Source organism: Oncorhynchus mykiss, chromosome 24, assembly GCF_013265735.2.
Source record: "Oncorhynchus mykiss isolate Arlee chromosome 24, USDA_OmykA_1.1, whole genome shotgun sequence".
In the NCBI taxonomy this organism is placed as follows: Eukaryota; Metazoa; Chordata; class Actinopteri; order Salmoniformes; family Salmonidae; genus Oncorhynchus; species Oncorhynchus mykiss.
The window spans coordinates 8,169,338-8,197,313 of record NC_048588.1 but is presented as its reverse complement, the minus strand read 5'-3'; the positions used below and the strand labels follow the sequence as shown (position 1 = coordinate 8,197,313).

The 27,976-nt window shown below is 42.9% G+C and overlaps 1 protein-coding gene across 1 annotated transcript in view; it reads right to left on the bottom strand.

The window, feature by feature from the left end:
- Window positions 1-422: 422 nt before the first annotated feature.
- Window positions 423-27,976, bottom strand: part of LOC110503665 (immunoglobulin superfamily member 11) — a 106,337-nt gene continuing 78,783 nt past the window's right edge. Inside the window, exons 2-7 of the mRNA XM_021582107.2 lie at window positions 22,717-22,880; window positions 12,949-13,156; window positions 12,397-12,552; window positions 11,110-11,232; window positions 6,182-6,329; window positions 423-3,551 (exon numbers count right to left, since the gene is read on the bottom strand). Of these exons, the coding sequence (XP_021437782.1) occupies window positions 3,026-3,551; window positions 6,182-6,329; window positions 11,110-11,232; window positions 12,397-12,552; window positions 12,949-13,156; window positions 22,717-22,880 (1,325 nt within the window). The 3' untranslated portion in view covers window positions 423-3,025. The remainder of the gene's footprint in view (window positions 3,552-6,181; window positions 6,330-11,109; window positions 11,233-12,396; window positions 12,553-12,948; window positions 13,157-22,716; window positions 22,881-27,976) is intronic.

Sequence of the window (27,976 nt, the reverse complement as noted above, 5' to 3'; positions counted from 1 at the left end):
CCTCAGAGAGTCAGGACAGCCGTTTAATGTCCCATCCGAAAGACAGCACCCTACACAGGGCAGTGTCCCCAATCACTGCCCTGGGGCATTGGGATATCTTTTTTAGACCAGAGGAAAGAGTGCCTCATACTGGCCCTCTAACACCACATCCAGCAGCATCTGGTCTCCCATCCAAGAACTGACCAGGACCAACCCTGCATAGCTTCAGAAGCAAGCCAGCAGTAGTATGCAGGGTGGTATGCAGTGGTATGCTTTCAAGTCTATGGAAAGACTTGAAAATGGCTGTCTAGCAATGATCAACAACCAGCTTGAAGAACTTTGAAATTAATAATGTTCCAAGTATTGTACAATCCAGGTGTGCAAAGCTCTTGGAGACTTACCCAAAAAGCCTGACAGCTGTCATCACTGCCAAAGGTGATTCTAACATGTGGGGGGTGTGAATACATACAGTATGAATATTAGATATTTCTGTATTTCCTTTTCAAAAAATTCAGGCTGTAACACAACAAAATGTGGAATAAGTCAAAGGGTATGCATACTTTCTGAAGGCACTGTACATTTGAGTACATACATAAATCATATGGATGCACTCTGATGTTGAAACAAGTCTCCAAACGCCAAACATACGCAAAGAATACTCTCCAAAGTTGTGAGTATTACCTGATCATACCCAACAGTGTTTTAGTCATAGCCGATTTGAGTTCAAATCAAGCAATATCTTTTGAATGATTAAGTCATTAATATAATCTTGGTTCCCTGACAGATGGAATGAGACATAACACATAAGCCAATGAGCAGGGACCTCAGCCAATGAGCAGAGTGTGAGAGAAAAGGAACCGTTTGATAAAGATCTTGTACATCAACAAGTCCTCCTAATGTGGTTCACCTGTTTGGTCTTTATTGCTTCAGGACGGAAAGTTGCGCTCACCATCCTCGTTGATTTACTTGAGGAGGTTCAATTGAATGCGTCTAATGGATTCTTACTGGAGCGTATTTCAATGAACTTCAATAACACTCAGCTTTGAGCACACTGAATGGCCAAATTCATACTGTAGAGAACACAGCTATCATTGAGTACAGTCTATGTAGACTGAACGGAGAAAGATCCTGACACCAAATACAGGAGGCGCTTTTTCTCAAGAGTGAAGTGTTTTTAAGGTTACCCGAAAATGAACAGTATCATTTTATTTTATTTAATATCACACAATATCAATATTGTCTTTCAAGTGAAAGATCAAGTTGAATATTACTAGGACTTTCGATGCAAAGAGCAGGATAGATAATATTGTAAAATTCACATAAAACATAAAATCGTTCGTTTTCAGGTCTAAAAACTTTCCCCCCAAAAAATATGGCCCTCCGAAACATTCTGATTCTACCTCAATAGCAACACTTTACAACACTGCTGTAAACAAACCTAGATATTTCATACAGGTGGTATTCCCTTTATTTTCAACTATCATTGTGGATAATTAGTGCTGGGATTTTGGAGCTGTAAGAAAAATCCAACTGCCCTGGAAATCAATTGGTAGAGTTTGTTTACACTAGGGTTACATTATTAATATTATTATTATTACTATCAAGAGACGCAGACAGTCGTTTTAGTATACGGGTTTCTGCGAGACATTTTGTATGAATTGCACCGCCCAAACTTGCAGCTCCACCCTCAGAGGGCTCCTACAGACGTCCCTTCTTAACAAACGCAAGACAACCGTCCACAAAACCCAGTTCAGTGTCTGTTGACAGAAATGAAAAGACCTCTTGAGTTAAGACACGCGAGTTGTAAAATATGTATCCATTGGGAATAAAAGTATTTCTTTTCAATTCACAACCTAGCCTACCAGTAGTTGCAACATTGACAGTAGGTACAGAACAGGGATTGTTAGCATTCTCAAGGGAAATCCCCTTTAAATAGCATTTTTCTTAGAAAGGATGTATGAAATACGATGTTTTATTGTCAAAGCAGCACCGATGTGAGATTTGGATTTTTGTTAAAAACGAATCAGCAGCATGTTTACGATAGCACATACTTCCATAGACACTGTCAGTATATCTCAAACTGCAGATTCAAGTTTCAGGGAAAGTTTTTTAATTTTTTTATATATAATAGAATATTGAGGTAAAACCATAATTATCAATACGGGATCTAATCAATATAAATGTTGAACCCTTACAAGTTTGAGCTGGAGCGGCTACGGTATATCTCTCCCATTCGTAACACTGTAGAGGTCAGGGGACGCATTCAGTAAGACCGTTCTATAATAAGACATTTCTTCAGAGGAGTTGGTGATGAAAGTGTGCTACTGTGCAAAAACAAATGAACATGCTGAAGTTGGAACTAATGGACAGAATCAGAAAACCCCTGTCCAATTGCGGGACCAGCCTACTGTGTTGTGCCATTCTGTGTCTCTGCTATTTGGTACTTCAGCAGAAATCCCTTCGGTAACTTTCTGCTCTTCTAAGGCCATTCCCACCGCCATGGTTCTGTTCATGTAAGACCACTGCAGTGAATCGAAGAACATCTCTGTCATTTTTTTAAGATAGGAAACAATTATTATCACCGCAATAGCTGAGTGATATGAAATAATAGCAAGAATCTGGTTGTTAGTTTTCAATGGAATATACATGCACGATCGGATGCCTCTCCCTGGGGACTTGCAGGATTCGGAGTGTCTAGATGTGGTTAAAACAGACATTAAACGGTTAATGCTCACTGTCGTGATGAGTCCAAAACCCACAGCCAGAATCACCTGAAAAGTCCGAAGATTATGTGTAACTTTTGTGCGATAATCCCATTGGTTACAGCCATTTAATCCAAGGAAACAGTGCGAGACAACCACACCCAAGAAGAGATACAAAACCAACCAATAGGAATAGAACACCTGGAGCTGCTTTTAAATGGGGTCCTGTACTTGGAGATGTTGGCATTAGATGAAGTCGGTATTGTAAAATCCTGTTTATGAGTTAAAAAGGGAGAATCAGAGAAGTAGGGAGGCAGGCTGGTTCAGCCCAGTAACAGTTTACTTTAGACCAGAGAGCCTGCTCTGCTCTGGGCTGGCACCATGACGGGCACGGCGCCCATGCGCTCCAGCGTGGCCTGGCTTACAGCGTACGAGTGTGTGTACCCGCCATGCGATGCCACCGTCACGGGCTTCAGGCTCACCGAGCCATTGCTGCGCACCATGGTGGGAGGGGAGGGGGCGGAGTTGGTGGTGACCACTAGAGTCTTAGGCGGGGGGAGTGTGTGGCTACCATTAGAGTAGGCCTGGCGGGCAAGGGGTGCGGAGCCCGGCGGAGCTAGCGTCCCGTGTCCTGTGTGCGCTGCATGTCCCCCCGTTTGACCTGTGTGACCCGCCTGCCCCGTAGAGAATGTCTGGCGCGTGTCGCCGTTGTAGCGGGTGTAGGAGTTGGTGTCGTAGTTGGGCTTGGGGTTGTGCCAATAGCGGCTGTTGTAGGTGTTGGTGGACGTCAGGGTGTCGTTCTCAGAGGATGAGGCGTCGGCGTGAAACGCTTTCACTGAAGCCGACCTCTTAGGGGGCAGGTCGTCCTCCCTGTAAAGCACAAAGGGCACAGGGAGGTCACTATAGGGTTAACAGTTTTTCATATCCAATTCAATCTCTTAAGTAATATGTCACTCTTTATCGTATTTCCATCAACATCATATAACATCTACTGTTCAAAAGTTTGGGGTCACTTAGAAATGTCCTCGTTTGTGAAAGAAAATGCATTTTTTGACCAATAAAATGACATCAAATTGATCAGAAATACAGTGAGGACATTGTTAATGTATTAAATGACTATTGTAGCTGGAAATGGCAGATTTTTTTATGGAATATCTACATAAGTGTACAGAGGACCATTATCAGCAACCATCACTCCTGTGTTCCAATGGCATGTTGTGTTAGCTAATCCAAGTGAATAATTTTAAAAGGCTAATTGATCATTAGAAAACCCTTTTGCAATTATGTTAGCACAGCTAAAAACTGTTCTGATTTAAAGAAGCAATAAAACTGTCCGACATTAGACTATTTAAGTATCTGGAGCATCAGCATTTGTGGGTTCGAATACAGGCTCAAAATGGCCAGAAACAAAGAACTTTCTTCTGAAACTCGTCAGTCTATTCTTGTTCTGAGAAATGAAGACTATACCATGCGAGAAATTGCCAAGAAACTGAAGCTCTCGTACAACGCTGTGAACTACACCCTTCACAGAACAGAGCAAACTGGCCCTAACCAGAATACAAAGAGAGGTGGGAGGCCCAGGTGTGCAACTGAGCAAGAGGACAAGTACATTAGAGTGTCTAGTTGGAGAAACAGACACCTCACAAGTCCTCAACTGGCTTCATTAAATAGTACCCGCAAAACACACGTCAACAGTGAAGAGGCGACTCCGGGATGCTGGCCTTCTAGGCAGAGTTCCTTTGTCCAGTGTCTGTGTTCTTTTTCCCATCTTAGTCTTTTATTTTTATTGGCCAGTCTGAGATATGGCTCTTTCTTTGCAACTCTGCCTAGAAGGCCAGCATCCCAGAGTCGCCTCTTCACTGTTGACATTGAGACTGGTGTTTTGCAGATACTATTTAATGAAGCTGCCAGTTGAGGACTTTCAGCTGTATTAACATAATTGCAAAATTGTTTTTTTTGTTGCTAACACAACGTGCCATTGGAACACAGGAGTGATGGTTGCTGATAATGGGCCTCTGTACGCTTATGTAGATATTCCATTTAAAAAAATCTGCTGTTTCCAGCTACAATAGTAATTTACAACATTAACAATGTCTACACTGTATTTCTGATCAATGTGATGTTATTTTAATGGACTAAATGTTTTATTTACTTTCAAAAACGAGGACATTTCTAAGTGACCCCAAACTTTTGAATGGTAGTGGTGCTTTTACGTTAACAAGTGTGTTGCACCATCCAAATATCATCTTAATACACAATTAGGTTTCTCTTCTAATTCTGACTGTTCAGTCATTGCCCTATGAAGTCATCTGCAGCTTACGTTCTACTGGGTTTTCTTTTTTGTCTTCTTCATGTTTGACTGTGCTGTCAATGAAAACGCTAGTCGGAAATGGACTCATAATTGCAAATAGTGGGATTGGTTTAAAAATGTTTCTTTCAAGGTTATGAACATTTAAATAAGCACATCCATTTACAACACCAGTCTGAGCAGTCAGTGTTCCTTACTGCAAATGTTTAATGTAAAAACATTTCCGAGAAGGTTTTGTGTTTGAACTCTACTAATTAGATAGAACACTGTTTTGAACACTCTCTCGTCGCAGATAAAAACTTAGTGGACCTGATACCGATGTGGATGTCTTTGATATCAAAAGGGATTTAAGTCAGACAGTCTATTAAATGAACATGCACTGTGCATGACTTATCTTACAAATGTATAGTTAAACAGCTACAGTATGGGGCACCTTTTTGGCACACCTACATTAGCCAGAGAGATAATATTTACTTCTGGCTTCAGATGAGCCCACAGTGGCCTGTTGTGTTTCATGATATTATAAATGCAATACTTGGTATCCTATTAGTCGGAATAGTGCTTGTAATGATTGGAATGGCCAAAATAAAATAAATACAAGTGGTTAAAACTGGAATTTTTAAAAAATGGTTTAAACTTTGTATCACTCTATCACTTCCACAGCTTGGTCCTGATACATTGTGTTTCCATTTTGTTTGATTTGTCAGTGGTATTAAGTGCAGAGGCACCACACTGAGACCACATTTAAATTCAGGGACATTACCAACACCCAAATGAGGCAGATGTTATCCCACTCGCTCAGAGCTGAAACATTTCAACAATGATTTATCTTCAAATTGATTTATGAAGTAATTTAGAGGAAGAATAGCAGGCCATTAATATAAGCGACAAAGAATTCACATAGTATTTGAAATGACAAATTGGGGTGCGATGAAGAAAAGTTTGAACACCTTAACAAATGGATAGAACTGGATAAAAACTAACTTCAAAAGGGTAATCATCCAATTTCAAAGATACAGTATATCTCCGTTTTCAACACTTGTCGACTACATAGTCTATGTAGCCTATCAAATGCACGGCACCAGAACAGATACGGTGAGTTCAAAGTCTAATGTTTAGACTAGTGTGTTGCTATAGATGGACAGAGAGGTGCGGGAAATGGAAGAAAACAGGAAGTCAATGGAAAACCCACCTGATCTCGTTGGGTATCTCCTCCTCCTCATATTTGTTCTTGTTCTTCCAGTAGAAGAGTGTCACCAGCACCAGTAGAGAGCAGATGATGACAGCCAACACGCCCGTGGCGATGGTGCCAGCTATGAGACCCACACTCTGGGGCTGGGCTGAAGGACCAGGGGAGGGAGAGAGAGAGAGACTAAGTCCTGGGGTCATGTTCATTAAGTACAAAACAGAAAAAAATGAACTACCTGAACCTCTCAAACATGAAACGCTTGTTTAACAATACATAACGTTTTGTTCGGTTTTCTCTAATGAACGGGACCTAGATCACACATGATCGGTCATGCCTGGACAACAGCTACTGCTAGCTCCTGAAACTCAGCACAAACACCTATTCATCCGTGGCATGAAGCCACTCGAGTAAGCCCTGCATTATGACATGAATAAAACATTGAGGAGCTTTGGTTGAACGCCAACAAAATGCCCCGTGGTTCTCCAGGACCTGTAATGATGTCCTCACTCACACCCCCCCCCCCCCCGGGTAAACACTTTGAAGAGGGAAGCACGGAGGGAGGGATGGAGAAGAAAAGCTGTGTTCACAGGGAGTTTGTGCTGTCTGTGAATATTTCTTAATGAGTTAAATACACACAGCGGTCCCTGTCTATTTGATCAGGCAACTTTTCATTTGTGCCAACAAAGCTACATGCACTAATATGTTAATACAGTACATTGAATATATCCATGGATGCAAATGGCTCTATTATGCTACCATAGTGGATTGGAGGAAAGATTTACTTGGACTGAAGTGGGATTTCATTTGGATGTCTATTAGGATGTTTGAATTTTAGCATAATATCTGAACCATAATATCTATGATACCTGTACCATTGTGCTTTTATCAGAAAACGATGTGTTAGTGAGTTTTAAAAACCACAACAGATGTGTATTAATACTAGCAATTTCCACTATGAGGGCCGTTTAGGTCAGTCTTTTGTTCTACAGATCAGAGAGAGTAGTACAGTGGAAGGTGTTTAACCATACATGCTGCAACATACGCTGGGAGAATGATGCTGTCGTTGTTGACAGCTGAACAGATTGCTGAGTGGCGATAAAGATTTTATAGGATCACTCTACTGATCTAACAGTTGGTCCCCTCCCTGACAGACAGACATACAGACAGCCCCCCCGTGCCTCTGTCAGAGCACTCACCACAGCCACAGCTGCCCCGCGGTTGACAAACGGTGACAACCGGTGGCATGCCATTTACTCCTTGACAGTCACAAACCCCAAATGAGCCACTCACTAAATTTGCCACTGGTGTCAGCGACTGACTACTCTAAGGCAGGGTCAGGCGAGTGCAGTAGCAGCATAATAACTCAGGTGACAGTGTTACTACCCACTGGCAGGGGTGGAATTGGGAGAGGGGGAGCGTGGGAACAACGTTTTCCTGGAGTCGCTGAAGGATAGGACTAAAAAACAAACAAAATATAACTAATGTAAAATTGACTGTCCATGAAATGTATGTAGTATGTATAAACTGGAAGTGGAAGACAAATTATTGTTGTCCATTAATTTACTCCAATTAGGGGAGGGGAGGTATGGTGAGAACATTTACAAAAAAATATACAGAACCAGTCAAAAGTTTGGACACACCTACTCATTCAAGGGTTTTCGTTATATTTACTATTTTCTACATTGTAGATGTCACGTGTGCTCCCTCTCAGGCCTCTAGGTCACCAGGCTACTCGTTATGGCGCACACCTGTCACCATCGTTACGCACACCTGCGCGTCGTCAGACTCACCTGGACTCCATCACTTCCTTGATTACCTGCCCTATATATGTCACTCCCTGTGGTTCCTTCCCCAGTCGTCATTGTTTCTGTTTCATGTCTGTGCGTTGTTTGAGGATCTTGTTTTGTATTATCCTCTGTTTATTTTATTAAAACACTCACTCCCTGAACTTCCTTCCCGACTCTCAGCACACATCAATACAGTAGATTAATAGTGAAGACATCAAAACTATGAAATAACACATATGGAATCATGTAGTAACCAAAAAAGTGTTAAACAAATCATATGTTTCAGATAATTCAAATTAGCAACCCTTTGCCTTGATGAAAGCTTTGCACACTCTTGGCATTCTCTCAGCCAGCTTCATGGAATGCATTTCAATTAGCAGTCTTGTTTGAGCCAATCAGTTGTGATGTGACAAGGTAGGGGTGATATACAGAAGATAGCCCTATTTGGTAAAAGACCAAGTCCATATTATGGCAAGAACAGCTCAAATAAGCAAAGAGAAAAGACAGTCCATCATTACCTAAAGACAGGTCAGTCAATACGGACGATTTGCAGTGCCATCGCAAAAACCATCAAGCGCTATGGTGAAAATGGCTCTCATGATGACCACCACAGGAAAGGAAGACCCAGAGTTATCTCTGCTGCAGAGGATACATTCCTTAAAGTGAACTGCACCTCAGATTGCAGCCCAAATAAATGCTTCATAGAGTTCAAGTAGCAGATACATCTCAACAGCAGCTGTTCAGAAGAGACTGCATGAATCAGGCCTTAATGGTTAAATGGTCAAAAACTACTAAAAGACACCAATAAGAAGAAGAGACTTGCTTGGGTCAAGAAACACGAGCAATGGACATTAGACCGGTGGAAATCTGTCCTGTGGTCTGATGAATCCAAATTTGAGATTTTTGGTTCCAACCGCTGTGTCTTTGTGAGACACAGAGTAGGTGAATGGATGATCTCTGCATGTGTAGTTCCCACCTTGAAGCATGGAGGAGGAGGTGTGATGGTGTGGTGGTGCTTTGCTGGTGACACTCAGTGATTTATTTAAAATTTAAGGTATACTTAACCAGCATGGCTACCACAGCATTCTGCAGCAATACGCCATCCCATCTGGTTTGCACTTAGTCCCACTATCATTTGTTTTTCAACAGGACAATGACACAACACACCTCCAGGCTGTGTAAGGGCTATTTGACCAAGAAGGAGAGTGTTGGAGTGCTGCATCAGATGATCTGGCATCCACAATCACCCGACCTCAACCCAATTGAGATGGTTTGGGATGAGTTGGACCGGGAAGTGAAGGACAAGCAGCCAACAAGTACTCAGCATATGTGGGAACTCCTTCAAGAATGTTGGAAAAGCCTTCCAGATGAAGCTTGTTGAGAGAATGCCAAGAGTGTGCAAAGCTGTCATCAACGCAAAGTTTGGCTACTTTGAAGAATCTAGAATCTAAAATATATTTTGATTTGATTTATTTAACACTTTTTGGTTACTACACTACCGTTCAATTGTTTGGGGTCTGGTTTTAGTAAGAAAAGCACATTTTTTGTCCATTTAAAATAACATCAAATTTATCAGAAATACAGTGTAGACATTGTTAATGTTGTAAATTAGTATTGTAGCTGGAAACGGCTGATTTCTAATGGATATCTACATAGGCGTACAGAGGACCATTATCAGTAACCATCACTCCTGTGTTCCAATGGCACGTTGTGTTAGCTAATCCAAGTTCATCATTTTAAAAGGCTAATTGATCATTAGAAAACACTTTTGCAATTATGTTAGCACAGCTGAAAACCGTTGTCCTGATTAAAGAAGCAATATAACTGGCCTCTTTAGACTAGTTGAGTATCTGGAGCATCAGCATTTGTGGGTTCGATTACAGGCTCAAAATGGCCAGAAACAAAGAACTTTCTTCTAAAAGAGGCGACACCAGGATGCTGGCCTTCTAGGCAAAGTCCCTCTGTCCAGTCCCTGTGTTCTTTTGCCCATCTTATTCTTTTTTTTTGTATTGGCCAGTCTGAGATATGGCTTTTTCTTTGGAACTCTGCCTAGAAGGCCAGCATCCCGGAGTCGTCTCTTCACTGTTGACGTTGAGACTCGTGTTTTCCAGATACTATTTCATGAAGCTGCCAGTTGAGGACTTTCAAACTAGACACTCTAATGTACTTGTCCTCTTGCTCAGCTGTGCACCGGGGCCTCCCACTCCTCTTTCTATTCTGGTTAGGGCCAGTTTGCGCTGTTCAGTGAAGGGAGTAGTACACATCGTTGTACGAGAGCTTCAGTTTCTTGGCAATTTCTTGCCTGGAATAGCCTTCATTTCTCAGAACAAGAATAGACTTACGAGTTTCAGAAGAAAGTTCTTTGTTTCTGGCCATTTTGAGCCTGTAATCAAACCCACAAATGCTGATGCTCCAGATACTCAACTAGTCTAAAGAAGCCAGTTTTATTGGGTTTTCTAATGATCAATTAGCCTTTTAAAATGATTAACTTGGATTAGCTAACACAACGTGCCATTGGAACACAGGAATGATGGTTGTTGAAAGTGGGCCTCTGTACGCTTACGTAACTATTCCATTAAAAAGCAGCCGTTTCCAGCTACAATAGACATTTACAACATTAACAATGTCTACATTGTATTTCTGGATCAATTTTATGTTATTTTAATAGACAAAAAATTGTGCTTTTCTTTCAAAAACAAGGACATTTCTATGTGAACCCAAACTTTTGAACGGTAGTGTACATGATTCCACATGTTATTTCATAGTTTTGATGTCTTCACTATTATTCTACAATGTAGAAAACCCTTGAATGAGTAGGTGTGTCCAAACTTTTAACTTGTACTATATTGTATATATTTACAAAAAATATATATGGGGTATTGGAAATGATGCAGACAATTACGTTGATAGAAGCCACAGTCTATCTGCAATATTAAAGCTGATCTACCCCTTCAAAAAAATTACAAATTTAAAAAAAATATAATAATCCTTGAGGAGTATATCCAGAGTGAAATAATCAATATTTTTAAGGTGAGGTCCAAGGATTTAACATTGATAAGTTCCGATTAGTGTTTTTTTAAATGTTTTATTTCGAGTGGTACTGCACAAAGCCTTGCTTATGTCATCATTATGTTGAGTACTTACGTGCCACAACCTGCAGGTTGAGTAGACAGGTGCTCTTGGCGATGGCGTTGGAGGCTGTACACTGGTACAGACCAGAGGTACTGGTACTGATGTTCCTCAGTGTTACGGTCCCTTGCATCTGGTCTGGGGTTTAAACACAAACCATGCCAGTCTAGGGTTAAAACATCACCGGGAAACACCATCCACAATCTCAGAACAAATAGACAAGACACAAAAACATCTAATTAAAATACATTGGGATTAAATATGAATGATATTCCTTTAGGACTAATAATTAATTTAACCATTTGCTTGTAACGTGTTCCAAAACATTCATACATTACTTACATAATTGAAATAACCAAAATCATTTCAAAATCATTTAGGCAGTGGAAATTATTGTTGAGCACATCTTATTTAGTATTATGCAGATGTGTTACTTTACATAACAGCTTTATTCAACTTGCTTTAGGATATGGTACTGTAACTGGGACTACTGGCAAAAACCCAATAGAGGGCACCAAATCACTTACCGTAAAATGGCTGGTGTACATTATATATACACATTATATTTCTGTGCCTTGCTGATATAAACTAAATTACAGCGCCGTTGTTCATACGTCTGATAATTTATGGAGTATTACGTTATATTACACTACTGCCTTTAAGAAAAGGCTACCATAGGAGCTTGGAACAAACCACATAAGCACTTAATCCAGATTCCTGGCCTAGATTTCACCCCTAACCTCTTCTCTGTAACATGGGCTGTTTTGCAGACAGATATCATGGTTGCAGTGTTGGTACAGTTGATATCTACTGTGTAAAACAACACAGACAGGCAGGAGGAGGAGTGATGAAGGAAACCTAAGCCGATTAGTCCTTGTGGAGGGTAGCCTTGTGTTGAAGTGAGCAGTAGTGTAGTACGGTAAGAATCACACTGTGCTGTGATGACACAGCTGGAGAGAGAGAGGAGAGGCCACTGCACGGCTCACACACACACACAAAACTGGGTCCGTATTCAGAAGAAGAGTCTCAGAGTAGAGTGGTGATCTAGGATCAGTTTGCCTTGTAGATCATAATGAATAAAATGACTGGAACTGTTGACCAGCTGATCCTATATCAGCACTCCTACTCTGAGATGCTTTGTGAATGCAAGCCCTGAACTGGACCAGGGTGGGTGGTGGCACCCTGAGGGGCAGAGTTGGGGGGCGGGTGGGCGGAAGCCACGGTGACGTTTACCAAAGATACTTGTTGATTTACCAGCGAAGGTGGGGCAAAAGGGCACGCCCACGGCCAGGGGTTTAATACCTTGCATGGCGGTGTGGGGCAGCTTGGGCAGCGACTCCAGTTTCACCCAGGTGTAGCTGGGCGTAGGGATCCCCTCCTCGCTGCTGCACATCAGCATGATGTCAGCGCCCACGTCCAGCGTGCCCTGGACACGGCATGAGGGCACCGACGGGGGCACTGGAGAGACAGAAAGGAGCAATCAGCACAGACAGGTCCTATCCTCCTGAAGAGGGATCGAGTCTTACATGTTACGTTACATTTGAGTAATTTAACAGATGCTCCTATCTAAAGCAGGTCTTGTTCTTATAGTATCCACATACAGAACTGTGGTGTCCCAACATGCTACAAGAGTCATCTTTACAACCAGCCTAGCACACTCGTCAAAATAAATGTCATACAATAGAATTCTTACAATATGCAATGCGTTTACACGTCCTAGTTTTAATGCATCCATTTTATCACAGTAGGCTGTGCACCCTAGCCTGGTCTGTAGTCAAGTTAGAGTTGCCAGGCTATATGTGCATAGTATGCAACCCCTTAATTGTAATTCTAATGCAGCAGAGTGTGCTTTACCCAGCACGGTGAGGCCGATGACCCCGATGTTGCGCCCCCCTCTGTCGGGGAGGTTGTTGACCAGGCACTGGTAAGTCCCCGTGTCTGACAGCTGGGTGTTGTTGATGAAGATAGAGGCACTTGTACTCGGCATGGTGGCCACGAAACCCACCCGGCCGTTTAAGTGGTTGGCTAGACTGAACACTTGGCCACCTTGGTAGATGATCACCTGAGATGAGAAAGACAAAAGGCAGAGATTCACTCACACCGTTTCTATGGAATATCATTAGTTTGACCTAACAAAGATCATATGGATCGAAATGTTGGTCATTAGGTGGTCATTAGGAACGTACAGTGTGCAGGCCTTTCTGTTATGTTTCTAGCATGTGCGAATGACCACTTCTATTTCAATCAGAGATTTTCTGTCCACTGTACATCCGGATGCGAGTTCGTGAAACTGTGGCCAACTGTGTCCATCCTGGGTCAGCAGGGGAAAGTGCATTACCTAGATGTCAATTGATGCAGAGCTTTATACTGGGGTACAAACATAATGAATTGATTAATTTTTAGGAAATTGAATGTGAATGGAAAAACAATCACTGAGGTTAAATGTAATCGTAGAAAGTTAATCAAAAACCTTTCTCTGCTACACACTAGAGATAATTCAACAAGCAATGTTTAATTAAGTTAATTAAAATGCAATACTTCATCCCACAGTTAAATAAAAACCAAACAACAGAGAATCAACAGCCAGGCAAGTGAGTGGATGAGGATTCTGGATACTGAAGGGTGCAGGTGCATCAAACAGTCACAAGAGGGCGACCTAGTGTTGCAGTATATACTGAAGCATCACTTGACAACTGAAAGGATGGAAGGTGGTCCATCCATGTATAACATAGATGTTCTTGAATGATAACACACAGAATATGATCATTTAAAAATATCCTGAACTATACAAGTATGTTACATTACAACAAGCATGAATTCAAGAGCAGCTTACAAGCTTTAAAATTGTGAGCAAAAAAGAGGGGCACACACAGCTCAATAGTCAACATACTGTTTCCATCACACACAACAAGGAAGTAAAACACCAAACTATGGGAACTATGGTAATAATATGAAGAAGCCTAGCCCCATTGACATGGTCAATTCATCTGCAATGCAATTTCTCCTCAGTAAAGTGATGCCAAAGTGGAAAAACATCCAGAAAAATACAAGTACTATTGAAATGAAACCTCCTGTTGATTTGAGCTCTTCCAAGCTGCAGGTTTGAGAGTCGGAGGTGTTCAAACGCTTCTTGTTGCTTTGAACTCTGATAGAAGCAGCAATTTGTGCGCACCTTCTAAATAAAAAAAAACACCTAACCCTTCAGCCAGGCACACAAAAGCATGCTGGGGAATCAGGGAGGCTATTCAGCTGTGTTTGAAAGAACACCCATTGAACTGTCCTGTTCAAAGGACCCAGGGATTCACAGAACCATCTCAGTAACGCTGCGTGATGTTCTCCCCTCTCCCTTCCTCCCTCCATCCCTTCCTGTATCCCTCCCTCCAACCGGCTGCTTAACTGCATGTAAATTGCGGCGCCGCAGTTTCCTGAGCGCTGTACGCTCCAGTGTGCAAATGGCAGTGATCCCTAGTAAGAACTGCCATGGACCCAAAGACCATGTCCACTGCCATATTCCTCTTGCTATCCCATCCCCTCTCCCTGTAAACCAATGAACAACCCCCGCTCCCAACATTCTCATCAGCCATGACATGGGTTGTATTCATTAGGGCAAAACGTTGCAAAATGTTGAAAACAAGCGTTTCTCATTGGGCAAGTTCAGATAGTATCGGCCCAATTTTCTTCCATTTCGTGCCTAGTGAACAGGATCCTGGTGTACGAACCTGGTCTGGATCATCTCCTATACCTCCTATAAAACCCAGCATCAGGATACAGCAGTGGTTTATTAGGGAGTAACGGAGAATGGACAGCTTAATTTCCAAGGCTCTACCCACCAGGCCTCACCGTCTGCACGCAGTCGGGCTTAAAGCGGGAATCAGCAGTTGAAACAATAACAAAGCGCCCTCCCACTGTTTTGCATAAAAACTGAGGGATGGGGCTAAAGAAATGTAACCACTCTCAAATTCATAGACAGAGCTATAGATGAAAGTACTGACCATCCATGATATCAAATGTATAGTTTAAACCATATTTTGAGGCTATATAGTGTTTGTTTACATTTACTTTGTTTACAAACATTCGAGTAAAGCAAGCTTCTACTGTATTTTGAGTCCCGATGAAGTACAACAGTTGAACTAAGCTCATGAGGCATTTAAGTTATTTTCTACAAGAATCAATCGGTATATACAGTGACTTCGGAAAGACATTTTCCACATTTTGTTACGTTACAGCCTTATTCTCAAATAGATTAAATAAAACAATTTCCTTAGCAATCTACACACAGTACCCCATAATTCAAAGTGAAAACGTGTTTTTAGAAATTTTGCAAATGTATTAAAACCAGAAATACCATATTTACATAAGTATTCAGACCCTTTGCTACAGTATGAGACTCGAAATTGAGCTCAGGTGCATCCTGTTTCCATTGATCATCCTTGAGATGTTTATAAAACTTGATTGGAGTCCACCTGTGGTAAATGATTTGGAAAGGCACCATCCCTGCAGTGACCTGGCACCATCCCTACAGTGAATAATGGTGGTGACAGCATCATGTTGTGGGGATATTTTTCAGAGGCAGGGACTGGGAGACTAGTCAGGATTGAGGCAAAGACGAACTGAGCAAAGTAACAGAGAGATCATTGATGAAAATCTGCTCCAGAGCGCTCAGGACCTCAGACTGGGGCGAAGGTTCACCTTCCAACGTGACAATGATCCTAAGCACACAGCCAAGACAACACAGGAGTGACTTCGGGACAAGTCTCTGAATGTCCTTGACTGGCCCAGCCAGAGCCCAGATTTGAACCCAATCTAACATCTCTGGAGAGACCTAAAAATAGCTGTTCAGCCACGCTCCCCATCCAACCTGACAACACTTGAGAGGATCTGCAAAGAAGAATTGGAGAAACTCCCCAAATGCAGGTGTGCCATGCTAGTAGCGTCATACCCAGGAAGACTCGAGGCTGTAATCGCTGACAAAGGTGCTTCAACAAAAGTACTGAGTAAAGGGTCTGAATACTTATGTAAATGTGATATTTCAGTTTTCTATTATTAATAAATTAGCAAAAACAATCTAAAAACTAGTCTTTGCTTTGTCATTATGGGGTATTGTGTGTACAACATTTCTTAAAATCCGACCCATACACTATGTTCTTACAAAAAAGTGTTTTAAATTCCCTAGTACAGCCACTATTGAAGGCTATCAAATGCCTTCTCAATTATGTCCTCTGGTGGTCAAACTAGCACTAACTAGCATTAATGGTAAAAATGTCTCACACTTAAATAACGTGCCACAGAATTCTGCGGCACCATGCAAGCTGTGCTGCAGTACGCTGCATCTTTTAAAGTACAATCCACTGTAGGTTGATGAAGAAAAAATGTAATCACTTTCAGAGTAAGGCTGTAACCTAACAAAATGTGGAAAAAGGCAAAGGGTCTGTATCCACTGTATCCGTCCCAAAGTATATGTAGCTACTGCAGACTGCCCTTTTGATCTGAGGCTAAACATGGAAGATTAGAGTAAACAAACAGAAGAATTAGAAGAGCTCTCTTTGCGAAGTGAGCAGAGGGATATGATCGTCAGTCAGCCTAAAAGGTTGATGGTTGCTACGTGCTGAGTCTTTGAGGAGCCCGGCTGATGTTCTTACGTTTAATCTAAAGCTTGGTGAACGAAACTCTATCAACAACTTATTTACATCTTATTCATGACCTCAGGGATGGTCTTAAAGATACCAAATACACGAAGCAGTCAGAGGGAGTCTGCACTAATAAACAAACAAGTATGCATAGGCTTATGTCTGGCACGTGAGGAAAGGAAGAGTTAGTGTGCATTGTAAAGGCTTCCTTTCAGTCCATACAAGGGATACCGGTCCCAACATTAGAATACTGACGCCCAAAAGACTCGTCATTTGCTCAAAGTAAGGGTCCCACGAGGCCTGACATTTCCAGCGATAACACTCCTGTGGTTCTTTTAGAAAGAGTTATCGAATAAATTAATATAAATCATATCATTTTTATATCATATAAAATCATAAAATGGAATACTGTGATCAAACTTCACATGTGACATAACTTTGGACTTTAAATGACTGTACACTTTTCATTATTGCCTATTTTCGGTTAAAAAAAAAGGATGCGTGCGTCATACACTTACATTCATGAGATCATTTCAGAAATGATCCACGGTGTGTACGGCTCGAACCATAATCATTCACGACAGCCATTTCCTACAGAGTAGCCTTGCGCTGTCGCAACACTGGCAGCGGTGTACACTCAAACCACAGTGAACCTTTCAGACAGCCCACCAGACAACAGGAAGAAGCAGTACTAGCACGCTTGTGATAGAACTGGAAACAATGGCAAAGTTTCTCTATTTTGAAGCATTCACTGAACTTGCACCCGTACAAAATGTTGTTATGGTTAACGGCATTACTTTATATCACTGGTACTATTCCACGATTACTCTTAGGGAATAACTTCTGTAACTACCCTTTAATATGCATGTCAACTACAGACACTGACCCAGTACTTACCAAAGTGAAGTGGTAAGTACATTAGGTCATAATTGTATGTATTTATTAGCGTGTTACCGTGTAATTACAACTGGTTATTCTACGGGTATTGACCCATGTTTTGAACCAATCTATTGTAACAGGTGGACAATTGTACACGCTTGTGCTGCACTCAAACTACTTCACCCAAGTTGATGAGTGTAGGTGCCTTCTATAATGTACTGTACTGTAGCTCTGATGAGGTGTTGTCGTTCTAGCCTAGAGCTGACTCTGTCTTCATCCTGTTGTAGTGGTGCCTGAAAGCCTGAAGTGGCGCGCACACACACATATACACACACGGCACATCTGTACTCCTCTGAGACTACGTCACCAAATGAATGTGGTGGAATAATTCCTTCCTGCTAGAATCATCCACACACAATGTTTCCCGAGCCTCGCCGTTTACACCAAAAGGGTGCTCAGACAGGCGTGAAGGAGGTTAAGGCAGCCAATTGCTCGACGTTAGCAATTCACTCTCCATCTGTGCGTTTGACTGTGTCAAAACAGCCTCTGTGTGTGTGTGTGTGTGCATGTAGATACCTGTGCAGTGCAACCTTGTGTGTAGGTGTGGTGTGTGAGCATGGTGCATGTGTGTGCACATTTGGATAAGTATTTTTCAGTTGAATGCACCTCGAAGTACAGTATGTATGTTTTTCTGAGTGTGGTTACTCTGTGTGTGTGTGTGTGTGTGTGTGTGTGTGTGTGTGTGTGTGTATTTATTACTCAAGGGCGCAACTTTCACCACCCACACATTCTACGTCCGGCGCCGACAGAGATGGCCGCCTCGCTTCGCGTTCCTAGGAAACTATGCAGTTTTTTGTTTTTTTTACGTGTTATTTCTTACATTGGTACCCCAGGTAATCTTAGGTTTCATTACATACAGTCGGGAAGAACTACTGAATATAAGAGCAACGTCGACTCACCATCAGTACGACCAGGAATATGACTTTCCCGAAGCGGATCCTGTGTTCTGCCTTCCACCCAGGACAACGGAATGGATCCCAGCCTGCGACCCAAAACAAAGACGTCGTAAAAGAGGGAAATGTAGCGGTCTTCTGGTCAGGCTCCGGAGACGGGCACATCGCGCACCACTCCCTAGCATACTACTCGCCAATGTCCAGTCTCTTGACAACAAGGTTGATGAAATCCGAGAAAGGGTGGCATTCCAGAGGGACATCAGAGACTGTAACGTTCTTTGCTTCACGGAAACATGGCTCACTCGAGAGACGCTAACGGAATCGGTGCAACCAGCTGGTTTCTTCACGCATCGCGCCGACAGAAACAAACATCTTTCTGGTAAGAGGGGCGGGGGCGTATGCCTTATGATTAACGAGACGTGGTGTGATCACAACAACATACAGGAACTGAAGTCCTTCTGTTCACCTGACTTAGAATTCCTCACAATCAAATGTCGTCCGTATTATCTACCAAGAGAATTCTCTTTGATTATAATCACAGCCGTATATATTCCCCCCCAAGCAGCCACATCGATGGCCCTGAACAAACTTTATTTGACTCTTTGCAAATTTGAGACCACATATCCTGAGGCTGCATTCATTGTAGCTGGGGATTTTAACAAGGCTAATCTGAAAACAAGACTCCCTAAATTGTATCAGCATATCGATTGCGCGACGCAATCTTAACTTCCGCGACGCATATAAGGCCCTCCCCCGCCATCCTTTCGGAAAAGCTGACCACGACTCCATTTTGTTGCTCCCTGCCTACAAACAGAAACTAAAACAAGAAGCTCCCGCGCTCAGGTCTGTTCAACACTGGTCCGACCAATCTGATTCCACGCTTCAAGACTGCTTCGATCACGCGGACTGGGATATGTTCCGCATTGCGTCCAACAACAACATTGACGAATACGCTGATTCGGTGAGCGAGTTCATTAGAAAGTGCATTGATGATGTCGTTCCCATAGCAACGATTAAAAAATTCCCAAACCAGAAACCGTGGATTGATGGCAGCATTCGCGTGAAACTGAAAGAGCGAACCCCTGCTTTTCACCAGGGAAAGGTGACCGGAAACATGACCGAATACAAACAGTGTAGCTATTCCCTCTGCAAGGCAATCAAACAAGCTAAGCGTCAGTATAGAGACAAAGTAGAGTCACAATTCAACGGCTCAGACACAAGAAGGTATGTGGCAGGGTCTACAGTCAATCACGGATTACAAAAAGAAAACCAGCCCCGTCACGGACCAGGATGTCTTGCTCCCAGGAAGACTAAATAACTTTTTTGCCCGCTTTGAGGACAATACAGTGCCACTGACACGGCCCGCAACCAAAACCTGCAGACTCTCCTTCACTGCAGCTGACGTGAGGAAAACTTTTAAACATGTTAACCCTCGCAAGGCTACAGACCCAGACGGCATCCCCAGCCGCGTCCTCAGAGCATGCGCAGACCAGCTGGCTGGTGTGTTTACGGACATATTCAATCAATCCTTATCCCAGTCTGCTGTTCCCACATGCTCCCAAGAAAGCTAAGGTAACTGAGCTAAACGACTACTGCCCCGTAGCATTCACTTCCGTCATCATGAAGTGCTTTGAGAGACTAGTCAAGGACCATATCACCTCCACCCTACCTGACACCCTAGACCCACTCCAATTTGCTTACCGCCCAAATAGGTCCACAGACGATGCAATCTCAACCACAATGCACACTGCCCTAACCCATCTGGACAAGAGGAATACCTATGTGAGAATGCTGTTCATCGACTACAGCTCAGCATTTAACACCATAGTACCCTCCAAACTCGTCATCAAGCTCGAGACCCTGGGTCTCGAACCCGCCCTGTGCAACTGGGTACTGGACTTCCTGACGGGTCGGCCCCAGGTGGTGAGGGTAGGTAACAACATCTCCACCCCGCTGATCCTCAACACTGGGGCCCCACAAGGGTGCGTTCTGAGCCCTCTCCTGTACTATCTGTTCACCCATGACTGCATGGCCATGCACGCCTCCAACTCAATCATCAAGTTTGCGGACGACACTACAGCGGTAGGCTTGATTACCAACAACGACGAGACGGCCTACAGGGTGAGGGCCCTCGGAGTGTGGTGTCAGAAAAATAACCTCACACTCAATGTCAACAAAACAAAGGAGATGATTGTGGACTTCAGGAAACAGCAGAGGGAACACCCCCCTATCCACATTGATGGGACAGTAGTGGAGAGGGTAGTAAGTTTTAAGTTCCTCGGCGTACACATCACGGACAAACTGAATTGGTCCACCCACACAGACAGAGTCGTGAAGAAGGCGCAGAAGCGCCTCTTCAACCTCAGGAGGCTGAAAAAATTTGGCTTGTCACCAAAAGCACTCACAAACTTCTACAGATGCACAATCGAGAGCATCCTGTCGGGCTGTATCACCGCCTGGTACGGCAACTGCTCCGCCCACAACCGTAAGGCTCTCCAGAGGGTAGTGAGGTCTGCACAACGCATCACCGGGGGCAAACTACCTGCCCTCCAGGACACCTACACCACCCGATGTCACAGGAAGGCCATAAAGATCATCAAGGACAACAACCACCCGAGCCACTGCCTGTTCACCCCGCTATCATCCAGAAGGCGAGGTCAGTACAGGTGCATCAAAGCAGGGACCGAGAGACTGAAAAACAGCTTCTTTCTCAAGGCCATCAGACTGTTAAACAATCCACCACTCACATTGAGTGGCTGCTGCCAACACACTGACTCAACTCCAGCCACTTTAATAATGGGAATTGATGGAAAGTGATGTAAAATATATCGTTAGACACTTTAAACAATGCTACTTAATATAATGTTTACATACCCTACATTACTCATCTCATATGTATATACTGTACTCGATACCATCTACTGCATCTTGCCTATGCCGTTCTGTACCATCACTCATTCATATATCTTTATGTACATATTCTTTATCGCTTTACACTTGTGTGTACAAGGTAGTCGTTTTTGAATTGTTAGGTTAGATTACTCGTTGGTTATTACTGCATTGTCGGAACTAGAAGCACAAGCATTTCGCTACACTCGCATTAACATCTGCTAACCATGTGTATGTGACAAATCAATTTGATTTGATTTGAAATTGCATTTTTGTCACACCCAGTTTTATCATTGTGATACAAAACAAGGCAACAGTGTGCTTTAGGACCATGCGGACGCCCCCGAGCGGTCGGGTAGGCTGTTTGGAGTGTTTATCTGACTGGATAAATAAATACATATAATTATGTCCCCCCCACTTCTAAAACCAAAGTTACACCCCTGTTATTACTTCTCATTGTGCGTGTGTGTGTGGTGTGTGTCCACGCATGTGTGTGCTTGTCTGCCTGATTGTGTGAGTGTGTGTGTGCGTGCTCCCATTCATCCGTGTGTTTATCTGAGTGCGTGTGTGCATGTGTGCCTGTGTGTGTGGCGAGAACAGCTGCTCCAGGTTAATTAGTGCATAAGATTATTATGTTATGTGGATGAGGTTAAACGTGTTGGAGGCAGGTGAGGTGGTGACGCCTGCAGCTGCAGATGAGAGAAAATCAGACTGAATCAAAGGGCCAGGAGAAACCTGCGTGCTTTGTTTCATGGCCTTACAACACAACAGCGACCTTCTTTGGGCATACAGGAGCAGCCGCTTACATCCGGTTCTGGCTTGGCTATAGATAAAGTCTGCACATGCTTCATGTTCACAGGGACTAGTCTGGTGTGCCAGGCGTGTGCTGTTTGTGCCGTACGCCACGCTCCAAACACTACAATACCCGGGTGGCCTGGCACAGATGCATGCAGTGTGATTGTTGTCCCGAGTGTGACGCATGTGGGTCCCATGGGAAAACAGTACAGTATATTCACAAATCCTCATTGAGGTGACCAGTCGGGCGTGTCAATAAAGTTGTGTTGAGAGATTTTGTTGGTTAGGGAGTGCGTAGGTGTATGGGACTGTGGAGAAGGATGTGATGGTGGTGTATGGGCTGGTAACCTTGCCTGAGTCCTGAAGAAAGCTGTTTTAGCTTTCTACAGCTGATGCCTAGGCTTTAGCTCAGAGGGATAACACGGTTTTGAGGCACACAGTCTACGCAGATCACATAAACATGTTTAGAGGAGGTTTACCTGTTCGGGCTGGTTGGCATTGGACAGCGGGATGACCATCCAGATAATGTTGAGGTTGTTGAGGGCAGCGCTGGTGGAGAAGGAGCAGGGCAAGATGGCCGCCTGGCCGCGGGCAACCTGGATGCTGCTCTGGGTCACTGTGACATCCAACGCCCTCACGCTCACTACAGAGAAAAACATACAGAGAGAGATTTAGTGGGTGGAGAGAAAGATTTCTGGAGACTGAAATATTTAACAGCAAGTCATACTCGAAAAACATTTAAATGCTTTTGTTTTGATATAGCCTAAAAGTAAGGTTAACTCATTTAGACTAGAGATCACTGAGATCCCTGCTCTTGGAGTTATTGGTGAGTCATGGGCAGAAAGTACTTCAGTCACTTTGTCAGTCCAATAATTGTTTCTCAAATCTCCTATGGTTGAAGAGTAAAGTTGCAGCATAATGTACCTCTAAATGGATATGCAGTAAATTTCAAACCGAAAGGTCACGTTTAATCTAATGGCACAACGTTATACTCAACCCTATCTCAACATTTCCATCTGCACAGCAAAATAAACACAATGTCATATTAAAGCTACTCTTTTCAAATGTTCTCCAAGTCTATTTTGAAATATCACAAAAATATGTACAAACTAAATATATACAAGAAAAGCAGGAATACTAATGACTATATCATGTGTACTTTTGCCGACCCTCTATAGGCCACCAACTTTCTATCTATACGAACAGTAGGATCGGTTTCCTATCATCCCAAATGAACCAATCGGTATCCTGTTTAGCTGTCATGAAATAGATAGATGGGGGGGGGGGGGGGGGGAGAGGATGTACAACAACCTATTTCTGGAGCCGCTAAACATATTAAAGCCTCAATTGGGTTACATCCTACCGTAAAATGTATCTATCTATGTTCAAGGCCCGGTGGGAGTAATCTTATCTGGACATAGTGAGGAACACAATGCCCATAATCAACTTAGAGAAATTGGGCATGTCCTGAGTCCTTGTCTACCATAATGCAGGATGATGATGCTGACATAAACCAATTGTATAGGTAGGAGTATGCATGTAGCCAGCTGCCACGTTATTATCACTGACACGTTGCTCCTTCCTTGTCTGACTAAAATCACTTCCTACGCGTTGTTCCTCTGGCAAGCACACTTCAGCCTGGAGCCCAAGCTCCAGAAGGAGAGAAACACGAGAATCTCAGTGAGCACGTCTTGAGAGACAGTGTACCACACAGGCTAGCAACAGAGTTTTAAAGGCTCATTGCAGTAAAAAGTGTTTTTCCTTTGTTTAGTATCATACAGTACATCTGCTGAAACTAACACTGTAAAAGTGTGAAAAAATTGTATCAGAGTTATTTCCTGATAATTTCTGATTGAAAAGATCCTCTACACAGGACGTTATAATCAGCAGGTTTTCATGTACTGAAAGGATTTTTGCTTGCCTGGTATAAGTTTGAATAGACCAATAACAAAGAGTTCCAATCCTCTCTGCCAGTAACAGCTAGTTTTTAATTTTCCTCTCCCCACTCACACCAGTTCCAGCAAAAGTTCTGCTTGAGAAATTATTTTTTGTTGTTTTTGTTTATTTTTGACCATTTTAAGGGAAAACTATTAGAGAAAGGTACTAAATTGTTACCCAGAAATGATTTGATATTTAGATAAAAAAATGCCTGCATTGGGCCTTTAAACCCAATGGAATAGAGACTAAAGCATTTAAAGGTAGGACTGGTTGAAACACTTCTCTGCAATATTACAAACTATATTAAGATGTTGTGGCTACTGCCACTCAATTGCCCTCAAGCTTTGCTTCTACTTTACAATGTGGCTGTCAGGCTATTATTGTCTTTCAGGTCAAATCTGAGAAAGTTGATAAATAATCTAAAAAAAAGTCACTGTCAGTCATTTTAATGGTCAGTCTATTCATCTCAAATGTTTTATTTATTTATTTATCCGTTATTTTACCAGGTAAGTTGACTGAGAACACGTTCTTATTTGCAGCAACGACCTGGGGAATAGTTACAGGGGAGAGGAGGGGGGATGAATGAGCCAATTGTAAACTGAATATTATTAGAGGGCCAGATTGGGAATTTAGCCAGGACACCGGGGTTAACACCCCTACTCTTACGATAAGTGGCATGGGATCTTTAATGACCTCAGAGAGTCAGGACACCCTTTTAATGTCCCATCCGAAAGACGGCACCCTACACAGGGCAGTGTCCCCATAATACTGAGAAACTCCAATGATCTGTTTCTAAATCAATCTCTACATTTATCTCAGATTAGTGAGAAACTAAGGAAGTTAATACAACAAGAAAGGAATATAAATTAATATAACGAAGGCTATGTATGGCCTTAAAGCCATGGAGGTCCCATTTCAACGGAACAACTCAAACCTCTGAACCCAAAGAACCAAATCTGGATTCTAGTAGAATTTGTTTAATTTCAAATACTTTAGCTGCCCTTAGTGAGCTAGCCTGGCGCAAAAGGAGCCAATGAAATTGTTCCAAAAGTGCCAACCCAGCCCATTTGGCACTCCAGGCCGCCACAATGAAACGCTCAAAGTATTTAAACAATTTCAAATAATATCTGAACCCAGGTCTGTTCTGAACCCAAAAGACATGAACATATGTTTTATCATAATTTTTTTACCCCTTTTTCATGGTATCCAATTGGTAATTACAGTCTTGTCTCATCGCTGCAACTCACATACTCAGACTCGAGAGAGGCGAAGGTCGAGAGTCGTGCATCCTCTGAAACACAACCCAGCCAGACCGCACTGCTTCTTGACACAATGCCCGCTTAACCCGGAAGCCAGCCACACCAATGTGTCAGAGGAAACACCGTACACCTGACGACCGTGTCAGCGTTCATTGCGCACTCGGCCCGCCACAGGAGTCGCTAGTGCACGATTGGACAAAAACAAGCCGTCCCCTAACCCGGACGACGCTGGGCCAATTGTGCACCGCCCCATCGCGGCTGGCTGAGACAGAGCCTGGACTTGAAACAGGATAGTGACACGGCTAGCACTGTGATGCAGTGCCTTAGACCACTGCGCCACTCGGGAGGCCGAGCATACATTTTTAATACTTTCTCAGCCCTATAATAAGTGTATTCTACAAAGTAGATAAAGCAGTGCAAAGAAAGAAAGAAAGCCAGTCGCGCGAGAAGAAAAAGGACCTTTAGGCAAAATGGAAGACACAAGCGCTTATCTTTTCCAAACTCCTCCAAGGCTGCATCTTTCTGCCCCGAACAGCTGGAGTCTCATTTTCAACACACTGGATTATGGGGACAAGTGCTCAAGAGCCTAAGCCCTCATGACTGCAGAATGCACCAGACTCAAATCTTACTGCCTGGAGAGATGTATGCACATGGCCTGGCCATCCCTTGGGAACACACAAAGCATTGGGGAAACTGAGTGACATTTGAGTTGCTAGATAGACATTATCTAAGGCCAAAGAAAGGAAAAGTGATCGGCTGGCATGCCTGATAGTGTTGCAGTGCTTAACCTGTTGGTGGAAAAGTGAAAATGGCCATGCTGTTAAATGGTATACCCAAACTTGTGAGTACTTAATGGTGGATAATGGACTACTAAAAGTACTTAGTGATGTATCTTAAAATGTAATGGGCTGATGAGGAGTCAGAACAGCCCCAGCATACCAGCCAGAATCCACTCCCACACCCATTCCCCCCGCCATCCTTAGATAAGAGGCCTCAAGGAGAAATGTACAGTACCACCTGAAAAAAATTTTCATTTATGGTTTGGCAATGGATTCCTGTAGGCCCATTTTATTAAACCCTCATAAGGTCACCAGAATGTGAATGCTTGTTTGAAAAACGACATGAATAATCAGTTGACCACTTCACATGTTTCAGTTTTTTCATGTATCTCTTTTCTGTGAGAGAGAGCTGCACCAGCCCTACTTTATTTTTTAAAATGTATTTAACCTTTATTTAACTAGGCAAGTCGGTTAAGAACAAATCCTTATTTACAATGACGGCCTACACCAAACGACGTTGGGCCAATTGTGCGCCGCCCTATGGGACTCCCAATCACGGCCGGTTGTGATACAGCCTGGCTCTACTTGGCAAAGAATTGGTTGAATCAGCATTGTTTCCATGTAATTTCAACAACAAAAATGACATGTGATGATGTTGAATCAACGTGGAAAACTGATTGGAAATTGCAAAAAGTCATTGTCGCAAGAGAATTTAGTCTTTTAGTCTTTTTTTTAACCTAAATCCACTGACATGGTGACATTTTTTGTTGATTTCACGTCAGCTGACAACTCTACCAAAACTAGACATTTAAGGGACGTCTGTACCCAGTGGGGAAGCTCTGAAAAATGAAATGCTCATGCATAAATTAAGTGTCCACAGAAAGAGTAAGGGAACTGTCCTTTTTATGAAAAAATATTTGCTCAAACCTAGTCTTGTAGTTTGGAGTTGAACCACTCACGCTTGAGTGCTAAGTACTGTACATCGATGTGTTCCCCCCTCTCTCGGCTTGTGTAGGACAGTGTGTAATGCTAATGAGCTAAATGTCACACCCATTTTGTTTACCCCACTCGTCCCATGACTTTTTAATAGACATCCTGTCTTCCATTCCACTACTGAAGCCCCGTAGCTACTACTACCGCTAACTGGGCTTTACTATGCACTACCCCTCTTCTCTGGAGACCGACTCTACTGTACTGTATATATGTCCATTCACTGATAGTGGGAGTGAGGCTGTGCTTGTGTTCCTAGGGAACTCTAATGGAAAAAGTCACCTTAGGCAGTCCTAAAAGAGCCTGCAGCGGACATCTCGCTTCAAACAGATTCCTCTTTTCATCCAGGAGCCGAGTGTTAAGAATTCCTGTTTATTAATGCATGGGAGCCATACCACTGAGAGGAGAGATCTGTCTCTCTCTCTCTCTCTCTTACACACACAGTGGTTAAATGATGTGAGAATATCCTACTGAGATCAAAAAAAATCCACAAGGAGTCATTGGATCAGAGTTGATTAAGACATGACAACCGTCTTCTATTGTGCGCCAGTGCCCTTGATGCCTATAGGAAGCCTGCCATGCTACAAATGAGCATAGGGGGTGGAAGTGAAAACACGTAATTTTATCTCTCTCTCTCGCTCTGTGTACAGCTCTCCATGCCATCACAGTAGCACCTCTGCCATGGGCGAGTCAGCCTCACTCTAAATTCATCTCTCTCCCAGCCAGCTCATTTTCATCACAGGCCCATGCTTTTATTCATAGGTTTCTTTTAT